At 42.7% G+C, this 18,337-nt stretch overlaps 1 protein-coding gene across 1 annotated transcript in view; it reads right to left on the bottom strand.

The window, feature by feature from the left end:
* Positions 1–18,337, bottom strand: part of LOC486923 (deleted in malignant brain tumors 1 protein-like) — a 123,015-nt gene that overhangs the window by 55,067 nt on the left and 49,611 nt on the right. The window contains 3 exon segments of the mRNA XM_038577983.1: positions 117–494; positions 4,651–4,968; positions 17,061–17,375. Of these exon segments, the coding sequence (XP_038433911.1) occupies positions 117–494; positions 4,651–4,968; positions 17,061–17,375 (1,011 nt within the window).

The raw sequence follows: 18,337 nt of genomic DNA, 5'->3' as shown, positions 1-18,337 counted from the left end.
TGAGCAAATAATGTACTGGTTCCTTTTCAATAGCTAGATTTCTACTGTCTTTTGAAAGGTCTTCTCCCAGAAACAGCCAAGGCTGGACTCTGCCTGGGAGGGGAGCAGGGCTTTACCTGAACAGATCACACCTGCATCTTCTGTGTGTCCACAGTTGTGGGAAAACCAGCCGATGTGGGAGCACTCCTCCAGGTGCTGTTCATCTCCCCTGCAGTGCACATTGTCAAGGAGGATGTTCCCAGAGCCTTCCCCGAAGTGGGCCTCACCCGGGGCTGAAATGGCCCAGCCACATCCCAGCTGCCTGCAGATGATGTTTGCTTCTGGCAGGTCCCAGAGGTCATCACACACGGTCCCCCAGACTCCCTGATAGAAGAGCTCCACGCGGCCGGCGCACCTCCCGTGGCTACCTACCAGCCGCACAGGGGCCCAGCCTCCTGGGGAAGAACCGTGGGTCAAGGGGTGATGGCCACTCACTCTGCCTTTCGATGACTAGACTACATGCTACCCAACCTATGTTTTCTTATTTTCCATGACTTTGCTATTCACACCCTTCATGCATCATGTGAGCTCCCATGCCATTCTCCAGAAATGTCAGCTTTAAGAAGTAATGTCTTCCTTATCCACACTCTATTTAAGACTGCTTGCCCGGGGTACAGTGTTTACAAGAATGATCACAGCGCTTCTCTTCCTAACATCTTCACTCTTTATGGTGTGACGTGGCTGCTCTGCCTATCAGGATGTTGAGCTTATTTTCCTACTCCTTGATTCTAAGTGGGTAGCCTATGATTTGCTTTGGATGGTAGAATGTGGCAGAAGTAATGGTGCACTCATGGGGAGCTGAGACCTCAAGAGGTTTGAGAGGTTTCAGTTCATTCCTTGGGAACACTGAGGGAATGACATGAAGAAGCTTGAGCTGGTCTGTGGGTGAGGAAAGAGCATGACCTCATCATTCTGTCTCCTCAGATAACAGCTATGGAACTGTAAGACATGTGAGGGAGGCCTTCCTAGGCCAGACAGCCTTTAGCTGACCTGCCTGCTAGCCACAGATGCATGAGCAAGCCCAGCAGAGTCAGCCAAGACCAGCCAAGCCGATCCCAGAGTGGCAGGACTACCCAGCTGGCCCCTAGACTAGTAAGCAAGGATAGATGGTAGTCATCTTAAGCCTCTGTGCTTTGGGATGGCTTTACATGGCAAAAGATAATTTATACCCTTGTTTACCCATACCCTCTTCTTAGTTAGGTTATTTTTTTGTGGTGATCATTTTTGAAATATATACAAATATGGAATCATTATGTCGTAGTCCTGAAACTAATATAATGTTATATGTCCATTATACCTCAATAAAAAAATTAGATGCCAAGAAGAGAGATTGGACAGATATATTAAAAAATGTTAACATAAAAAAATTAAAAAGAAAGATGTGGAGTGTGAATTCAGGTGATTGGACCTCACAGAACCAACAATGGCACCTTTGGTAATCGCCATCCCCCCAAAGCCACAGCCAATGGCCAGGAGCTATGGCACACGCCAGGCACAATTGTACCAGAGCTGCTCAGACCCCAGGCGGTCATAATGGTTCCTCTGTCTCCTCCCTGAATCTTTTGACTGTACAGCTAGATTAAGAGACTCATGGGTCCAATATTTTACTCCCATCTTATCTGACCTCAGACAAAATCCAATTCATAAAAGAAAAAAAAAACCTAACACAAGGCCAAATATCCTGAAATATTACTAATCCCTGCTCACCGTAGAAAACCCTCTCAAAGAGCCACCTCACTGTTCTCTAATTCTCTATGCTTATTGACCAGCCCTATGTCCTAATTTGGAACAAATGTTAATGTCTCCCACCCTGTAGCCCACAGGGAGTCTGTCTGGTTTCTCCCCTGCCTGGAATAATCCATGGCTCCCTCACCCTTCAGGTCCCTCCCAGATCCCTCAGATCTGGATGGAGACCCTCTTCTGGGCACCTATAGCACCCTGAGATCCCCCATCAGAGCATTCACCACACTTCTTTGTAATAGGTTCCTCCCCCCATGGACTTAGCCTATTTGAGGGTTGGCTCTATTTATTGCTACATACAACCCTGGTGACATTATATATCCTTAGTGACACATATTCATTCACTCATTCATTATTGAGTGAACAAAGTTGTTCAGAAGACATAAAAAGAAACAGGCTTACCTGGAGGTACAGAAGAAGGTGGTTGTTGAGCTGCTGATATCACCAAGGATGTGGGAAGTAGGGTCTTATAGGCTATTGGTGAGTTAAAAGGAAGATAGTCATTGGGGAGCAGTCAGAAAATCGGGAGAAGGTACAGTTACTTCAAGGGATCACCTGCCTCCTGGATTGACCAGGAATAACCATGACACTACTTTCCAAAGCCAGCGCTCTCATAGCTCCAAGATCTTCATTTAGGACAGAGCACGGTATTATTACTCATTGACAAATGAATATGCACTACGTGGCCATCAGAAAAGCAAAGCTCATGGACAATTTGCTCCATGTGGCCTGCTGTAGGAGAGGCCTTTGGTCGGCCATCATCTCTCTCTTTGCTGCCCTCTCCCCAGGTGTGTCATGACGTCACCTGAACAAAGCAAGGAAATTCACACAGCAGATCATGGAAGTGGAGTGTGCGGGAGGGAGGAGAGCATCAACCCCAAAATGCATGAGGAAACCTTTGAGGGTAAGGGAACTGTTTTATATCTTAACTACGGTGGTGATTATACGGTGGCACACAATTACCAAAATCCATCAAATTGGACCTGAAAATGAGTGAGTCTTAAGTACATAAATCAAACATTAATAAAAATATGATGAGTTGTTGGATGAGTAAAGGGATGATAGAAGGACTGATAAATTTAGCATGGGATCTAGGTAGGTAGCAGCTCATTGTTAAATCCTTCAAACTGCTGTGTATTTGAAAATTCTCATGGTAAAATGTTAGGTGGGAAAGCATCCCTCAATTTCTAGTACAAGATCTACATCTCTGTCCTTCAAAGACAGCCTCTGGCTTTCCACAGTGGTTTACACCTCATTCAGCCAATCCACGTGGCTGCTTATCCTCTCCGTGTGTCATGGAACATCAAAGACATAGAATTTTAGGGAGCATGGAATCTAATGTGCCTGTTCTAATGATTTGGAGAGGGAGAGCCAAGGTTATTTATCTGGAGAGACACCAGCCCGGATCAGATTCCTTCAGCTTGGGGCCCTTTGCACGTCTCCACACAGCCTCTCTTAGTTCACATTAGACCAAAAGAAGGAGCTGCGTGAGTGCTTCTCAGGTGCCAGGAGTCTTTGGGCGCTGTTACATTCAATTCTCTACATTATTCCTACTCTTGGGAAGAGAAATTGAGATGAAATGGGAGCAAGAGATGATATAATCTGGCTGAGGTCACATAATTGAGGGTGATCATATGCCATGTCTGCCCCCTCCCATTAAGGTGCAGGGCCTGTGAAAGGAGAGAGTTGGGCAGGGTGGGGTGGGGGGAGTTTGATCATTGCTGTTGGCCCCAGTGGTTATTGGCACAGAGGAACATGCAGTGGACACTCAGTCAATATCCGCTGAATGAACAGATGAGTGAATACATGAAACTGGGAATCAAACCAGGATGTGCCTCTAAACCACATGATCTTTCTCACATCCCGCCAGGTCTAGTAGATGATGCCAAATGTAACACGGGTTCTACCTGTAGGCAAAGCAGCTGTGGAATCAGCACCTGTCAATGTAAAGAGAGATCATGCCTGTTATCACGTCTAATTTAGTGATTTTATTGGGAATGCCCTAGTTTTAGGGAGCGTTGGGAAGCACAGAGAGGCAGAGACCCTGCCTTTGAGGGTCTTAGTATTTCCTGGGGATTTGAGACATGAGACCAGGTAGCAAATGCTGAGTGTCCCAGGGGAGCTTCAGAAGGTGGTGTCTCCCCAGGGGCCTAAGGCGTTGAGGGGTGTGGCTCAGGACGGGCCAGGTGCAGCCTGGCAGGGCCTGTCATTTGTAGGGACACTATTCCAGCTGCCAGTGGGGCAGAATTGGGAAAGATTATGTGGTGCAGAGAGTCAACTAGCGGGACACATAGGTTTGGGAAGGTCACCAGGCCTAGTTAGATGTGAAGAGCTGGAAACATCAGCTGACAAATTTGGCCCATCACCCAGGGGTCACAAACTCAAACTCAGAAGTTTCCAAGGGCCATGGGAATAAAACAAATAAGGGATTTGAGTGATGGGGACTGTGTGAACTGGAAAGCTGTTTTGTGACCAAAGGTCAGCTCTTTCTCAGATGCAGCCAGTTAAACACAATAAAAGAATTTATTGTTTTGAGCCTGAACTTCTGTTTTTATTCTTTTTTTTCCACAAATGCAAGAATTTGGGTTTTTATGCCACATACTCTGATTTGGCTGAATTGAAGTTCAGCCTGAATTTTCAAACCAAAGAGGCCACTTCTGAGCCTGGATCAGCCGTCATGAGCCATACTCAATGATCTTTGCAGTCAAGGGGGGCAGGCTGGTGCATAACTTTGAAGGGATGTAGACAACACCAGTTGCCTGCCTCAATCCACTGACATTTCTAGGCTATTCTATCTTGTGTGGGTGGAGGAATGAGACATGAGGAGATAGGGAGGAGATAGTCCCCAGATGGGTACTGACAGCCTCTCACCTGCACAGATGACGCCGGCGTCCTCCAGGTGCCCGCAGTTGTGCCTGGCCTCACCGCTGTGCACACACTGCCCCAAGTGGCTCTCACTGCCCACACACTGCACGTCATCCAGCATAATCTTCCCAGAGCCTGCCCCAAAGTGGGCACCCGTGGGGGCCTCCCTGGCCTGGCCACACTGAAGCTGGCGGCACACGACTGTGGCCTCAGCCAGGTCCCAGAAGTCATCACACACGGTCCCCCATGTGCCCTGGATGAGAACCTCCACTCGGCCTGAGCACCTTCCTGTGCCATTCACCAGCCTCACAGCCATAGAGGCTCCTGGGGAGACACAGAACAATGGGAAATTCTGAGATTGACCTTTGTGTCAGCATTTTGCCTTGATCCTTTTACAGTGGTGGTCTGATGGACTACTGATATCATAGTTCCTCTGCGTTGGACAGAGAGAGAGCTCTAGGGTCTTAGCACATCAAGGCTGCAATTTTTTCTTCCTGGAAGTGCCTGAAGGGGCTAGAAGATCCCAGGAAACAGCAGCATCGGGCTTCTAGAGGGGAAAGCCAGAGGCCCTGGTTCTCAGCTGTACACATGTCCCTCCCATCCCACCTACAGCAAAAGAACTCAGGGTACCCTTGACCTGAGGGTCATATGGATGGGGGCCCTATGATGACCATCCCTTGGTGGACAGCTGACAAGAGTCTTCTCAACTGTGGAAGTTGACCAGGGTGGTGTATCTGGATATTACAGAACACTCTTTTTAGCACTAGAGACATTTCTTTGCAGCCAGCATGGTTGTACTTTTAACCATAGAATGTTCACCTAATGCCTATTAGGTGCGAAACTGGACAGAGTTCACCACTCAGGATTTACAACCAGTGAAAGGATGGAAAAACCACACACATTGCACTCTCAGGGGAAATAATGAGGAATATCTCTAGGAATCTAATAGTGTTATCAGTGATGGACACATCCTCTACTTTGGGAGATTATTTCATGAAGGTCTGGCTTTGAAACATGAAGACCTTTGCTGCAGGTTGATCATGATAGAAGAGGGCTGGCCCCAGACAGGAATGAAGGGAAGTGCAAGTTCACATAGGATGGAAACCTGTGAGGACTTCAACTGCAACATGATTTGATTAGATAAGTTCATCTCCTCTCCTTCCCCAAGCATGCAAAAGGCATGAAAATGTTGTGATCTGAAAATACAGAGAAGATGAGATGGATAGTAAGAGCCGATGGAGAATTTCAGCACATTCTTTTTAGAAACTAAACAGAGTGGGGTTGAGAGGATGTTTGCTGAGCATTAACTTGGGCTATTGTGGGCTAGGTGAGGGTGGCTACCCGCTAGAAGTGAGCAGACTCACCCCAGAGGAACCTCGTGGGTGATGTGTTTGGAGGAATAGGATGTCAACCAATGTAGGAGCGAGGTGCTGGTAAACAAAGGGGATCATGGTCAATTGCATTTTTGAAAGATGTCTACAAAATATCTCTAGTTCCTCAAACCCTTCTGGAATCTTGACAGTCCCATGTCCCAAGGAGGACTTTCTTTTTTCTTTTTCTTTTTTTTTCTTTTTTTTAAGATTTTATTTATTTATTCATGAGAGACACAGAGAGAGAGAGAGAGAGAGAGAGAGAGAGAGAGGCAGAGACACAGGCAGAGGAAGTAGCAGGCTCCATGCAGGGAGCCTGATGTGGGACTTGATCCCAGGTCTCCAAGGAGGACTTTCTGCATCATCCCTTCAAACCTGGTTGGGCCTTTGCAACTTTCTTGACCAATGGTGTACGGCACAAGTGACACTAAACATTTTTGAGCCAGGGTGAGAGAAATGCCATGCACTTGTGCTCTGTCTCCTCCAGGGACTCACTCCTGGGACCTGGCCACCACCCTGGGAGAAAGGCCAGGCCTCATGGGCATGCTGACGTCTGAAAGCCACTCTCAACGTGTGTAAATGTCTTTAGGCCAGTTCTCTCTCTCACCTTAGCAAAAAGCAAATATTTAATGGCAACAGTGATGATGACAGTTATGATAAGGCTAACATTAATATTGACTTCCTCGCACCCAGTACTAAGTAACTGACCAGCTCCTTTAACCTCCACCATAGTCCTCAAACCACATCTATGTATCTATGAATGTATGTAGATGTGTATATATAAATAATAGTGTGTTTATACATGCCTATACACACACTCATAGATGTATTACATACTAATATATTCTATTATAATGCCCATATTGTGGGCAAGGAAATTAAGGCACAAAGCAGTTGAGTAATGTCCCCAAGATCACACAGTTCGGGGGAACCGGTGTTTAAAATTAGGAAATTTGGTTCCACAGTCCTTGCAAGAAATCTTAGTGAGATTTAAACAAAACCTGGAGAGAACTCCCAAAAGAATTAGATTAATATTTTGTCGGTATAGAACCAAGGTAGAGGGTGGAGTTGGAGAAGGAAGGCCGCGTGACAGTAAGCCTGTTAGCACTGTGTAATTGTTAATGCATGTGCACAGAACACCGTGATGGAAGGAAGGAGGGAGGGACAGAGGGAAGATGAGGTGGGTAGGGAGCGAGGGGAGTGGGGAGGGAGGAAGAAAGGAGGGAGGGAGGGAGGGAGGGAGGGAGGGAAGATGAGGTGGGTAGGGAGCGAGGGGAGTGGGGAGGGAGGAAGAAAGGAGGGAGGGAGGGAGGGAAGAGCCCAGTTATATTGCAGCATTACCTGGGCCTCATTTTACAAATGTGCTTCTGTTTTAATAGTCTAGAAGGCAAATTTTTTTTCACCCAAATTTGTTTAGAGTTATTCATAGTAGCACATGTAGGGATTCAGTAATTTAGAACTCAACCTTTCCCTAATATATTTTAGGCCAAATACTAGTCTTAAGAGCTGCCTTCTGAAAAATAAAACTATTCCCTGGTCAGATAATTGGGGAAAATGGTGGATACTTAACCCCTTTTGGAAACCCTCAAGTTAATTCTCAGAGTAAAATCCTTAGATGTACTGAGTTAAAACTACAATGAAAGTGAAAACTCATCCCATCAGTTCGACAGAAGCTTCTGATCTTCAGAATCAGAACCCTGGTTTGGATCTGTGTCAGTGTTACTATCCAGAATTCAGACTCCACACAGTGCATTTTAGGAAACACTGACATATCCTAATAACATAATCAAAGTAAAATTTTTCTTAGAAATGATGACTAATGCTCTTTTTTTCCTGTTCTTGTCTTTAGTAATAAGATGCCTTTTATTTTGAAACATTTAATCATGAAAATATATGCAGGATATAACGTACCAACCTATATTCTAAAAATTCTATTACTATACATCTAATTGTAGGCTAACCTAGAGGTACTAATTCAGTAGTTAAGGTAAAAATGGAAATACCAAAACACCAAACCAGAAGCAACTGAGTAAAAAGGAAAGAAAATCATTTCTTATACTTAAAAGAAAGATACTATATTTTTGGAGGGGGTTGCTGCCCATGTAATGTTAAGAATTTATTAAGCCGTAATGGTTTTTCATCCGATGGAATTTTTATAATAAATTTTAATTTATTAGAGATGAGTTTCTGTAGATGTAAAGCATATATGCCCCGATCCTTCTATCAACTTAGTTTCTTTTGTTTTCTGATTCTTATTGTAAGTGTGGAGTTACTGATACTTGTTGTTTTCCCTCACTGCTAACAGAGAGATTCTAATAGCTCCTCACTGCTGCCTAGGAGAAAGATTTCAGCAAGGAAAGAAGGAAGAAAAAGTCCTTCATTTCACTTAGATACGGAGAAATAGATACTATTTTGCTTCATCATGGTGCTCTTCACAAAAGAATTTTTTTTTTAAAGATTTTATTTATTTGAGAGAGAGAGAGAGAGCACATGAAAGAGCACAGCAGGGGGAGCAACAGAGGCAGAGGGAGAAGCAGGCTTTTCGCTGAGCAGGGAGCATAATATGGGGCTCAATCCCAGGACCCTGAGATCATGACCTGAGCCGAAGGCAGACACTCAACCAACTAAGCCACCCAGTCGCCCTGCAGATCAAATTTTAATAAAGGAGAAATAATCTGTGAGGTTATTTCTGTCTGGGAAAGGGTCTGCAATTCTGACAGTCGTTTTATTTGTTGCCCTGGCTAAGATATTGACATTCTGCATTCTAGAATGTTCTACAAAAAACGATGGGTTTCTCTGTTAAGCCCTCAGTGATCTTCAACACGTCCCAGTTCCCTATACGGAAGAGATAAAAAGCAGAATTCACTGCCTTGTTGGATTTCTTAAAGAGTTTCATGGTCTGTTTTTCACTGTATGAGGTTCTCTAGCTTACAAAACAGGAGTAGAGACATAATACAGCACAATACAGTACAATACAAAATAATACAAATAATATAAGTAGTAATATTTCTCTAATATACAGGTTCTTTTGTGATCAGTTAGCATATACATGTGAGTGAAATTGCAGTGAAAATGTGCACTGTTAGCATAATCACAAGGAGACTATGCTCAGAAGGTAAGGTAAGGAAGCCTGCAAAGAGGTTGTAAGTCAAGCTCCCCTACAAGTCCTAGTTCTCCTGGGCTGTCAATATTTGCTCGGTGGACACCCTCCCCCACCCCCCACTCCTGCTATCATGCTGGAAAAGCATGGAAACACCAAAGTGTGGCTATTACCTACTATATATATATTTTAAGATTTTATTTATTTAGAGAGAGAGCAAGTAAGCGAGGGGAGGAGCAGAGGGGGAGGCAACAAGAATCTCTGGCAGACTCTACGCTGAGCACAGAGCCTGATGCAGGGCTCCATCCAAGCACCATGAGATCGTGACCTGAGCAGAAACCAAGAGTCGGAGGCTTAACCAACTGGGCCACTCAGACTCCTCTACCTACTATTCTTAACTGAGTCCCACCAGGAACTGTGTGCACTGTTCCCCAAAAGATGAACCTCTCTTTTCAGCAAGGCTCTAGTGAGCTACTTTGGTCCAAAAATGGACCGACTTGCTGTGAGCCATCGCTGCTAACAGGCAGCCTGGCTTCCTGAGATCCCAACTCTGAGAATGTGGCCTTGGAACAGCTCTCACCACAGTTAATCAATTCTGCATGCCCCCCCGCCCCAAGCTGTAAAGTAAGTCAAAATCTACCCCCACCTCTGATTTGAAACAGCCTTATGGTGGGCAAAAGTGTCACATCCTCCCTCTCCCCCAAATGGCCTTGGGGGGTTATGGTGTGGACTGAGACATGCTAGTTATTCAGAACAACCCAGAGGAGTAAACAGACTCAACCATCAGATATGGTGGGCACACTGCCTGGGCCCAGGTGACTTTTAAAGGCCCCCAAAATATCTTAATTTCTCTTAAAATTAGGAAAAAAAGAGGACTACAATATAGTCTGCTTTCCACTTGTCTTAATACCAATGCAGTCATAAAATATAACTAAATGTATATATATTTATGGAGAAAGGGGTCCCTGAAGGCAAAAGTGTCTAAGGACCCCAGGGATGTCAAGAAGCAGCTCAAGCCGGGGTCTGAAACAGAGGAGGTCATGTGTAACTGCTGCATGATGCCCTTTTAGAAGACATCAGAATGGCTACACCAATCTTCAGATGCCAAAATGGCACAATGGGGTTTTCCTCTTTGTAACACAGATGTGCAGGCAAGTCCACCAGGGTGAGGAAGGAAGGAACAGATCGGGGCTCATTCCTGATACAGAGTGCTAGGTATACTAAAGGGATACATTTTGCCTAACTGTCACACTGGAAAATATAAATTGGAAAGATTTCCCATTAGGAATTTTGTACTAAAAACTACAGAGTAAGTCATGACCTACGGTTGAGTCCCCAGTTTCCTGGCTATGGTCTTAATGTGCCTCCACCACAGCAATTAGACTTGTGAGAATGTTGTCTTCCCAGTAGTGCAGAGACAGTTTTGGACATACTGTTCCTTGACCCAAAATGCTAGTAGTCACATAGGTTTGGAGTTAGGCTGATACGTGCCCAGATCTTAACATCATCATGGTGTAGATGGACGACGCTAGGAAATGATCCTTTCTGTGTCTCATTTCACGAAACAATGAGAGTTGTGAGGAGAATAACCCTGGTAGATTGTTGTGAGCGTTCAATGAACTGTCAGTTCTATGAACACATCTGATCCTCTGTTTTATCACATTTTGGTTGTTCCACAAACATTTCTCTTTCCCCCATTTTCCCAAGGACTTACCTGTCGGTGGCGTAGGGGTGGAAAGCAGGGCTGCAGGCTCTGATGTGACTATGGCTGCAAATAATCCATCACCTGTCAGTGGGGACAAACAGAAGCATCTCCAGTAATTGGGACGTCCCCTTATCTCAACTTCAGAAAGACCAAGGTTCAAACACCAACCCAACTTGAAGGTCACAGTCAAACACTAATGTCAGTTCCTGGCTCTGCTCCTATGCAGGCAAGGAGACCTCCCAAGGCTGTGGTCAGCCCTTGGCATGGCATCGGGTCTGGGAAGGGGCCAGCCCAGTGTTTGGTACACGGTGCCCTTCCTCTAGTCCCTGTAGAGCAAATGACAACCGACCTGCTGGAGTAGTTGTCACAGGAAGTGTAGCAGGCTCTGCGGTGGGCTCGGCTGCTGTCAGCACTTCACCTGTGTGTGTAAAGCAAAGAGAGGTCTTGTCCACTTGCCCCACCCCACACCGGGAGAGTGAACTTCCAACAAGCCCAAAGAGGATGTTAGGCACAAGTCTGTCCTATTAGGGGTTTTGGTCTTCATTCCCACTTCCTTCCCTGCCACAATCATCGAACACTGGATATCAGACTTCACTGTGGGATGAAAATGTTCAAACCTGGACAGTGTTGCCCTTAGTACACTCCATGTCACTAAGTGTCCATAGAACCAATTGTGGATTTTTTTCCCCTTTTCTGTTGAGGAGCAATCCAGCTGTGTTCTGCTACAGGGACACGCAGTTAATTAAATGGCTGAACAGTGTCCATTTAGATTTGTGGGGGGCTTTACCTGGGCTCTCAGTAGCCTAAGCCATGTGAGGCTTCCATAGGGTATTAAGGCAGCCCTGGTTTCGTCTTATTAACTCATAAAAACGGTAATAGAGTACTGTTTTGCTTCCCTTTTAAACCAGCTTTTTCAAGGTATCCTTGATATCCTTGATATCCACGCACTTATTCAATGTGTATGGCTTGTTGGGATCCAAACACTCATGACACTATTGCCAGAGTCTTGGTAACAGATACATCCAGCACTGTCTAGAATTTCTCTGTGTTTTTCGCCTCTTTTGTGTGTGTGTGTGTGTGTGTGTGTGTGTGAACACTTAACACAATGTGTATCCTCTTGACAAAGTTTGAAGTGCACAATACTGTATTGTTAACTATCAGCTTTATGTTGTAGGACGGGTCTCTAGCATTTATTCACCTAGCATAACTGAAACTTCATACCCATTAAACTCCCTGTTTCCCCCTCCACCCCTGACATTCCCCATTCTATTATCTGCTTCTGTGAGTTTGACTGTTTAGATACCTCAATAAGTGAAATCATGCAGTATTTATCCTTCTGTGACTAGCTTTTTTCACTTAGTATTATGTCCTCCAGGTTCATCTATGTTGTTACAAATGGCAGAATTTCCTTCTTTTTTTTAAGGCTGAATAATATTTCATTGTATGTATACACCACATGTTCTTTATTGGATCATCTGTTGATGGACACGTGGATTTTTTTTCTGTATCTTGGCTATTGTGAATGGTGCTACAGTGAACAAGGCAGTGCAGTTATCTCTTTGAGATCCTGATTTCAATTCTTTGGATATGTTAAGCAGAAGTGGGATTGGTAGACCATATGGTAGTTCTATTTTTTAATTTTTAAAGAAATCTTTGAGATGCTTTCTAGAGCAGCTGAACCATTTTACATTTCTACTAACAGCATACAAAGGTCCCAATTTCTCCACAACCTCACCAATACTTGTCATCTCTCTTTTTAAAAATGGTAGCCACCCTGGGATGACTAGGTGAATTAGTCAGTTAAGCGTTCAGTGAAGTGTCTGACTCTTGATTTCAGCTCTGGTCATGACCTCAGGGTCATGAGATCGAGCCTGACATCAGGCTTTCTGCTCAGCATGGAGTCTGCTTGAGATTCTCTCCTTCCTCTCCCTCTGTACATCTCCCTTGTGCACAAGAGCTCTCTCTCTCTCTCTCTCTCTCTCAAATAAATAAATCTAAAAAAAAAAAAAAACCAGTAGCCATCCTAACAGATGTGAGGTGATATCTTATTGTAGTTTTGACTTGCAATTCCCTAATACTTAGTGCTGTTGAGTACTTTTCATATATCTGTTGAATATTTTTATGTCTTCTTTGGAGAAATGTCTGTTTGAGTCTTTTGCCCATTTTTAAAATCTGACTATTTGATTTTTTCCCTAGTAAGTTCTAGGAGTTCCATATGGATTTTGGAAATTAACCACTTAGCAGATAGATGGTTTGCAAATATTTTCTTCCATTTCATAGATTGCCTTTTAATTCTGTTGATTGTTACTTCTGGTATGTAGAAACTTTTCAGGATGATACAGTCCCACTTCCCTATTTTTGTTTTCGTTGCCTGTGGTTTGGGTGTCATATTGAAGAAGTTATTGCCAAGACTAGTGTGAAAAAGACTTTCCCCTATGTTTTCTTCTAGGAATTTTATAATTTCAGGTATAACACCGGGTATATATAACACCAGGTATATTTAAGTCTTTAATCTATTTTGAGTTTAATTTTTGTGTATGGTATAAGGTAGGGGTCCAGTTTCATTTTTTTGCATATGGATATTCAGTTTTCCCAATATCATTTGTTGGAGAGACAGTCCTTTTTCTATTGTGTGTTCTTGGTACCCTTATCAAAGATTAGTTGACTAAGTATGTATGGGTTTATTTCTGGGTTCTCTATTCTCTTCCTTTGATTGATATGCCTATCTTTATGCCAGTACCATAGTGTAGGTTTATAATACATTTTGAAATCAGGAAGTGTGATGCCTCCATCTTTGTTCTTTCTCTAGATCTCTTTAGCTATTCTGGTCTTTGTAGTTTCATATGAATTTTAGGGTTTTTTTTTTCTATGTCTGTAAACATTGCTGTTGGGATTTTATTGGAAATTGCTTTGAGTCTGTAGATCTCTTTGTATATATATTAAGGTGTATATTTTAACAATATTAAGTCTTCCAATCCATGAACATGGGATGTCTTTATATTTATTAGTATTTCTTTTAATCTCATTTGCCAATGTTTTGTAGTTTTCAGTGTACAGATCGTTCACCACTTTGGTTAAACTTATTCCTAAGTATTTTGTTCTTGTTGATGCTATTGAAAATGGGATTGTCTTCTTAATTTTCTTTTTGAATGGCTCATTATTAGTGTAGAGAAGCACAATTAATTTTTTGTTTTTGTTGATTCTGTATCTTGTTACTTAACTGATTTTTTTTTAGTTATATATTTTTTTTTCTGTGGAAAGAATTTTCTACGTATAGGATCATGCCATTTGGAAATAGAATCGTGCTTTTTCCTTTCCAATTTGAATTTCTTTTATTTCCTTTTCTTGCCTAATTGCTCTGGTTAGGACTTCCAGTGCTATATTAAATAGAAGTGGCAATAGTGAGCATCCTTGTCTTCTTTTGATCTTTAAGGGAAAGCTTTCAAATTTTCACCATTATGCATGATGTTAGCCATGGTCTTGTCATGTATGGCCTTTATTATGTTGAGGTACATTCTTCTATACATACTTTATTAAGCATTTTTAACATGGAAGGGTGCTAAATGCTTTTTCTGCATCATGGGATTTCTTTTTCTTTTTTTAAAAAAAGTAATTATTTTTTAAAATGGTTAATTTCAGTACAATTAACATACAGTAATATATTAGTTTCAAGTGTATAATATAGTGATTCAACAATTCTGTACATTACTCATTGTTTATCACAGTAAGTGTATTCTTAATCCCCTTCATCAGTTTCACCTATTTTTTTTAAATCTTTAATTGTGTTAATGTGGCATAACACATTTATTGATTTGTATATGTTGGATTGTTTTTGCATCTCAGTGAAAATATCACTTGATCATGATGTATGATCCTTTTAATGTGCTGTTGTATTATTTTCTTTTAGAAAAGATCTCAAACAATGAAAGAAAAATATTAGGATTTGATAAAGCTCAGTAGGGGATACCCAGGGGTTCATGATGCTATTCTTAACATTTGTCAGAGAGCTTAATACTCTTCATAGTATTATTTTATATATGTAAACAATTGACTAGCCACTTCATTATTGTCATCTGTTTAAATAATTTGTATCTAGACTATCTAGAAGTTGTTAAATCATCAAACATGCTATTTAAAATGTGCTAGAATAGAAAAAGGAAAACAATCACATAACTGACTTATTTTTTTTAGTTGGACATATGGGCCATTGTCCATGGAGTAAAGTAGAATTGGTCTTAGAATGTCAAAAGCACACAAGAAGTTTTACTACTAGTAGTGAAGCCTCTAAGACTCAGTTCCAATCAGAGTAAAAAAGGGGACTCTGTGAGTGTGTGGCTACTGCCAGTGAGAATTTCACTATCAACCATTTTATTATGACTCCTATGTATCCTGTACTTAAGGAAATAGGCTTCACTGCTATCCTATCAAATTCCTACAGAGGGAGGAATGCCTCATTTTTATATATTGTGTCCTCTTCTAACCAGTTTTTTGTTCCTGTACTTTTCAGATTCTTAAAATTAAAAGGATGCTACATAATGAACATACAAATACCTACCGATATGTGAACCTATAAGGAGTTTTTAAAATATGTCTTGATCACCATAAATATTGCTTGGGAGAAATTAATTCAATATTAAAAGAATTTATTATAATTGAGCCTCTGAACCCTTTGGAGACAAATAAATATTCTCAATACCCAGGCTTTGTTTAAGCAAGTTCAGGAATTATTTAAGAGGTCTAGGTGATGCAATAAGAAAGTTGATTCCCCTTCTGCTCTGTGCCCCTCTGTATGATGTGATATCATGTGAATGACTGATAATTATTCCACCCTGAAGTGACTCAACCGCACGGGATGACAGAGCTTCACAACCCCAGGAATCACCATTCACGTGTAACATGTGATGACATGGAGATGTAAATCACAGTGTAGTCTAGGAGGGTAATGCCCCCTGAAGTTGTTCAATGTGAAGACTCTGCTAACTAGGCTTAAAAAAGAGACATTCTAGGAAATAAAATCTTCAAAGCAAAAGAACTGAGCAAATGATGTATCAGATAAAGGACTAGTATCCAAGATCTGTAAAGAACTTATTAAACTCAACAGCAAAGAAACAAACAATCCAATCATGAAATGGGCAAAAGACATGAACAGAAATCTCACAGAGGAAGACATAGACATGGCCAACAAGCACATGAGAAAATGCTCTGCATCACTGGCCATTAGAGAAATACAAATCAAAACCACAATGAGATACCACCTCACACCAGTGAGAATGGGGAAAATTTAACAAGATGGGAAACCACAAATGTTGGAGAGGATGTGGAGAAAGGGGAACCCTCTTGCACTGTTGGTGGGAATGTGAACTGGTACAGCCACTCTGGAAAACTGTGTGGAGGTTCCTCAAAGAGTTAAAAATAGACCTGCCCTACGATCCAGCAATTGCACTGCTGGGGATTTACCCCAAAGATACAGATGCAGTGAAACGCCAGGACACCTGCACCCCAATGTTTATAGCAGCAATGTCCACAATAGCCAAACTGTGGAAGGAGCCTCGGTGCCCATCGACAGATGATGGATAAAGAAGCTGTGGTCTATGTATTCAATGGAATATTCCTCAGCCATTAGAAACGACAAATACCCACCATTTGCTTCGACATGGATGGAACTGGAGGGTATTATGCTGAGTGAAATGAGTCAATCGGAGAAGGACAAACATTATATGGTCTCATTCATTTGGAGAATATAAAAAATAGTGAAAGGGAATAAAGCAGAAAGGAGAGAAAATGAGTGAGAAATATCAGAAAGGGAGATAGAACATAAGAGACTCCTAGCTCTGGGAAACGAACAAGGGGTGGTAGAAAGGGAGGTGGGCAGGGGGTGGGGGTGACTGGGTGATGGGCACTGAGGGGGGCACTTGACAGGATGAGCAATGGGTGTTATGCTATATGTTGGCAAATTGAACTCCAAAAATAAATAAATAAATAAATAAATAAATAAATAAATAAATAAATAAATAAAACTGAGCAAAGAATGGACTGACCTGACAGTGTAGATGACGGGGTGGCAGTGTCAGTCTCTGTATTTGGAGTGGGACCTGGTGAATTATCAGCACCTGATTGCCAGAAGAAATACACATGCTAAGGTCTCTGGTGTTATTTATAACATAAAAGATCTTAAAATAATTTTTGATAAATGTCTGAAGGCAGACAAAGAACTGATGTTGTGTTAAAAATAGCCATCTACCTGTACAGACAACACCAGCATCCTCCAAGTGTCCGCAGTTGTGCCCGGCCTCACCGCTGTGCACACACTGCCCCAGGTGGCTCTCACTACCCACACACTGCACGTCATCCAGAACGATCTTCCCAGAGCCTGCCCCGAAGTGGGCACCTGTGGGGGCCTCCCTGGCCTGGCCACACTGCAGCTGGTGGCACACGACTGTGGCCTCAGCCAAGTCCCAGAGGTCATCACACACGGTCCCCCATGTGCCCTGGATGAGAACCTCCACTCGGCCTGAGCACCTTTCTGTGCCATTCACCAGCCTCACAGCCATCCAGGCTCCTGGAGAGGCACGTGGAGGAAGAGAGATATTGGAGAGCTAGCTCTCTAAAGTCAGGGAGATTTCCTATATTTGAGGTATGGCGCTAGGTGATAATAGCTCAAGTTTTCTAAAATGCTGCTTCTTGGTCACATAAACTTCATCACCTATATAGTAAAGAAACAGCCTTCATAGCTTCCTCACTTGACTTGGCTTTTCTATTTGTTCCTATTGAGAGAACTTGTCTTCTGCAGTGAATGAAGCCCAATAGACCTGGAAGTAAATATTCCCAGGTGATTTTCAAAGGAATTGTTTTTTGATTCCCTGGGGATGTTGTTCATATCAGAGATACAGCTTATGGAAATGTTAGTTCTGCCTTGAAGGCAAGGAGGCATTAGTTTATAAGCTACGGAGAAGGCCTAGATACAACTGGGAGATCAGTGTTGCTCAACTGGAGCATGCAGGGAAAATGGACAATCCAAATGACTAGTTTTTTTTTTTAAGATTTTATTTATTTATTCGAAAGAGAGAGGGGGGGGGGGAGAGAGAGGCAGAGACACAGGCAGAGGGAGACGCAGGCTTCATGCAGGGAGCCCGACGTGGGACTCTATCCTGGGTCTCCAGGACCACACCCTGGGCTGAAGGTGGCACCGGGGCTGCCCCCAAATGACTAGTTAACATGTTATCTTTCATATCTTCTATTACTGGAAATTCTCTGTCATACTCAGCCTAATCATATACTTAACATATCACGTTTCCATATGATTTACTCAGATCATCTTGAGATGAGCAGTTAGGCCTTGTTCACACCTTCCTCCTCTAGTAACCCCAGGGGTAACTTTGATCCATATCATCAAGAAAAACAAGGCAAAACCAACACGATCCTTGTGGTTGGGCGTGTCTGGGTGATCCAACCTTCACCAGGTATGGTTGTTTAACTCTAGTGTCACACAGTGTCTTCTGTTCATGTGCCTTTTCTGAG

Source organism: Canis lupus, chromosome 28 (assembly GCF_011100685.1).
Source record: "Canis lupus familiaris isolate Mischka breed German Shepherd chromosome 28, alternate assembly UU_Cfam_GSD_1.0, whole genome shotgun sequence".
Taxonomy (NCBI): domain Eukaryota; kingdom Metazoa; phylum Chordata; class Mammalia; order Carnivora; family Canidae; genus Canis; species Canis lupus.
Note: the sequence above shows the minus strand (reverse complement) of the source record. Positions and strands in the feature narration are given on the sequence as shown.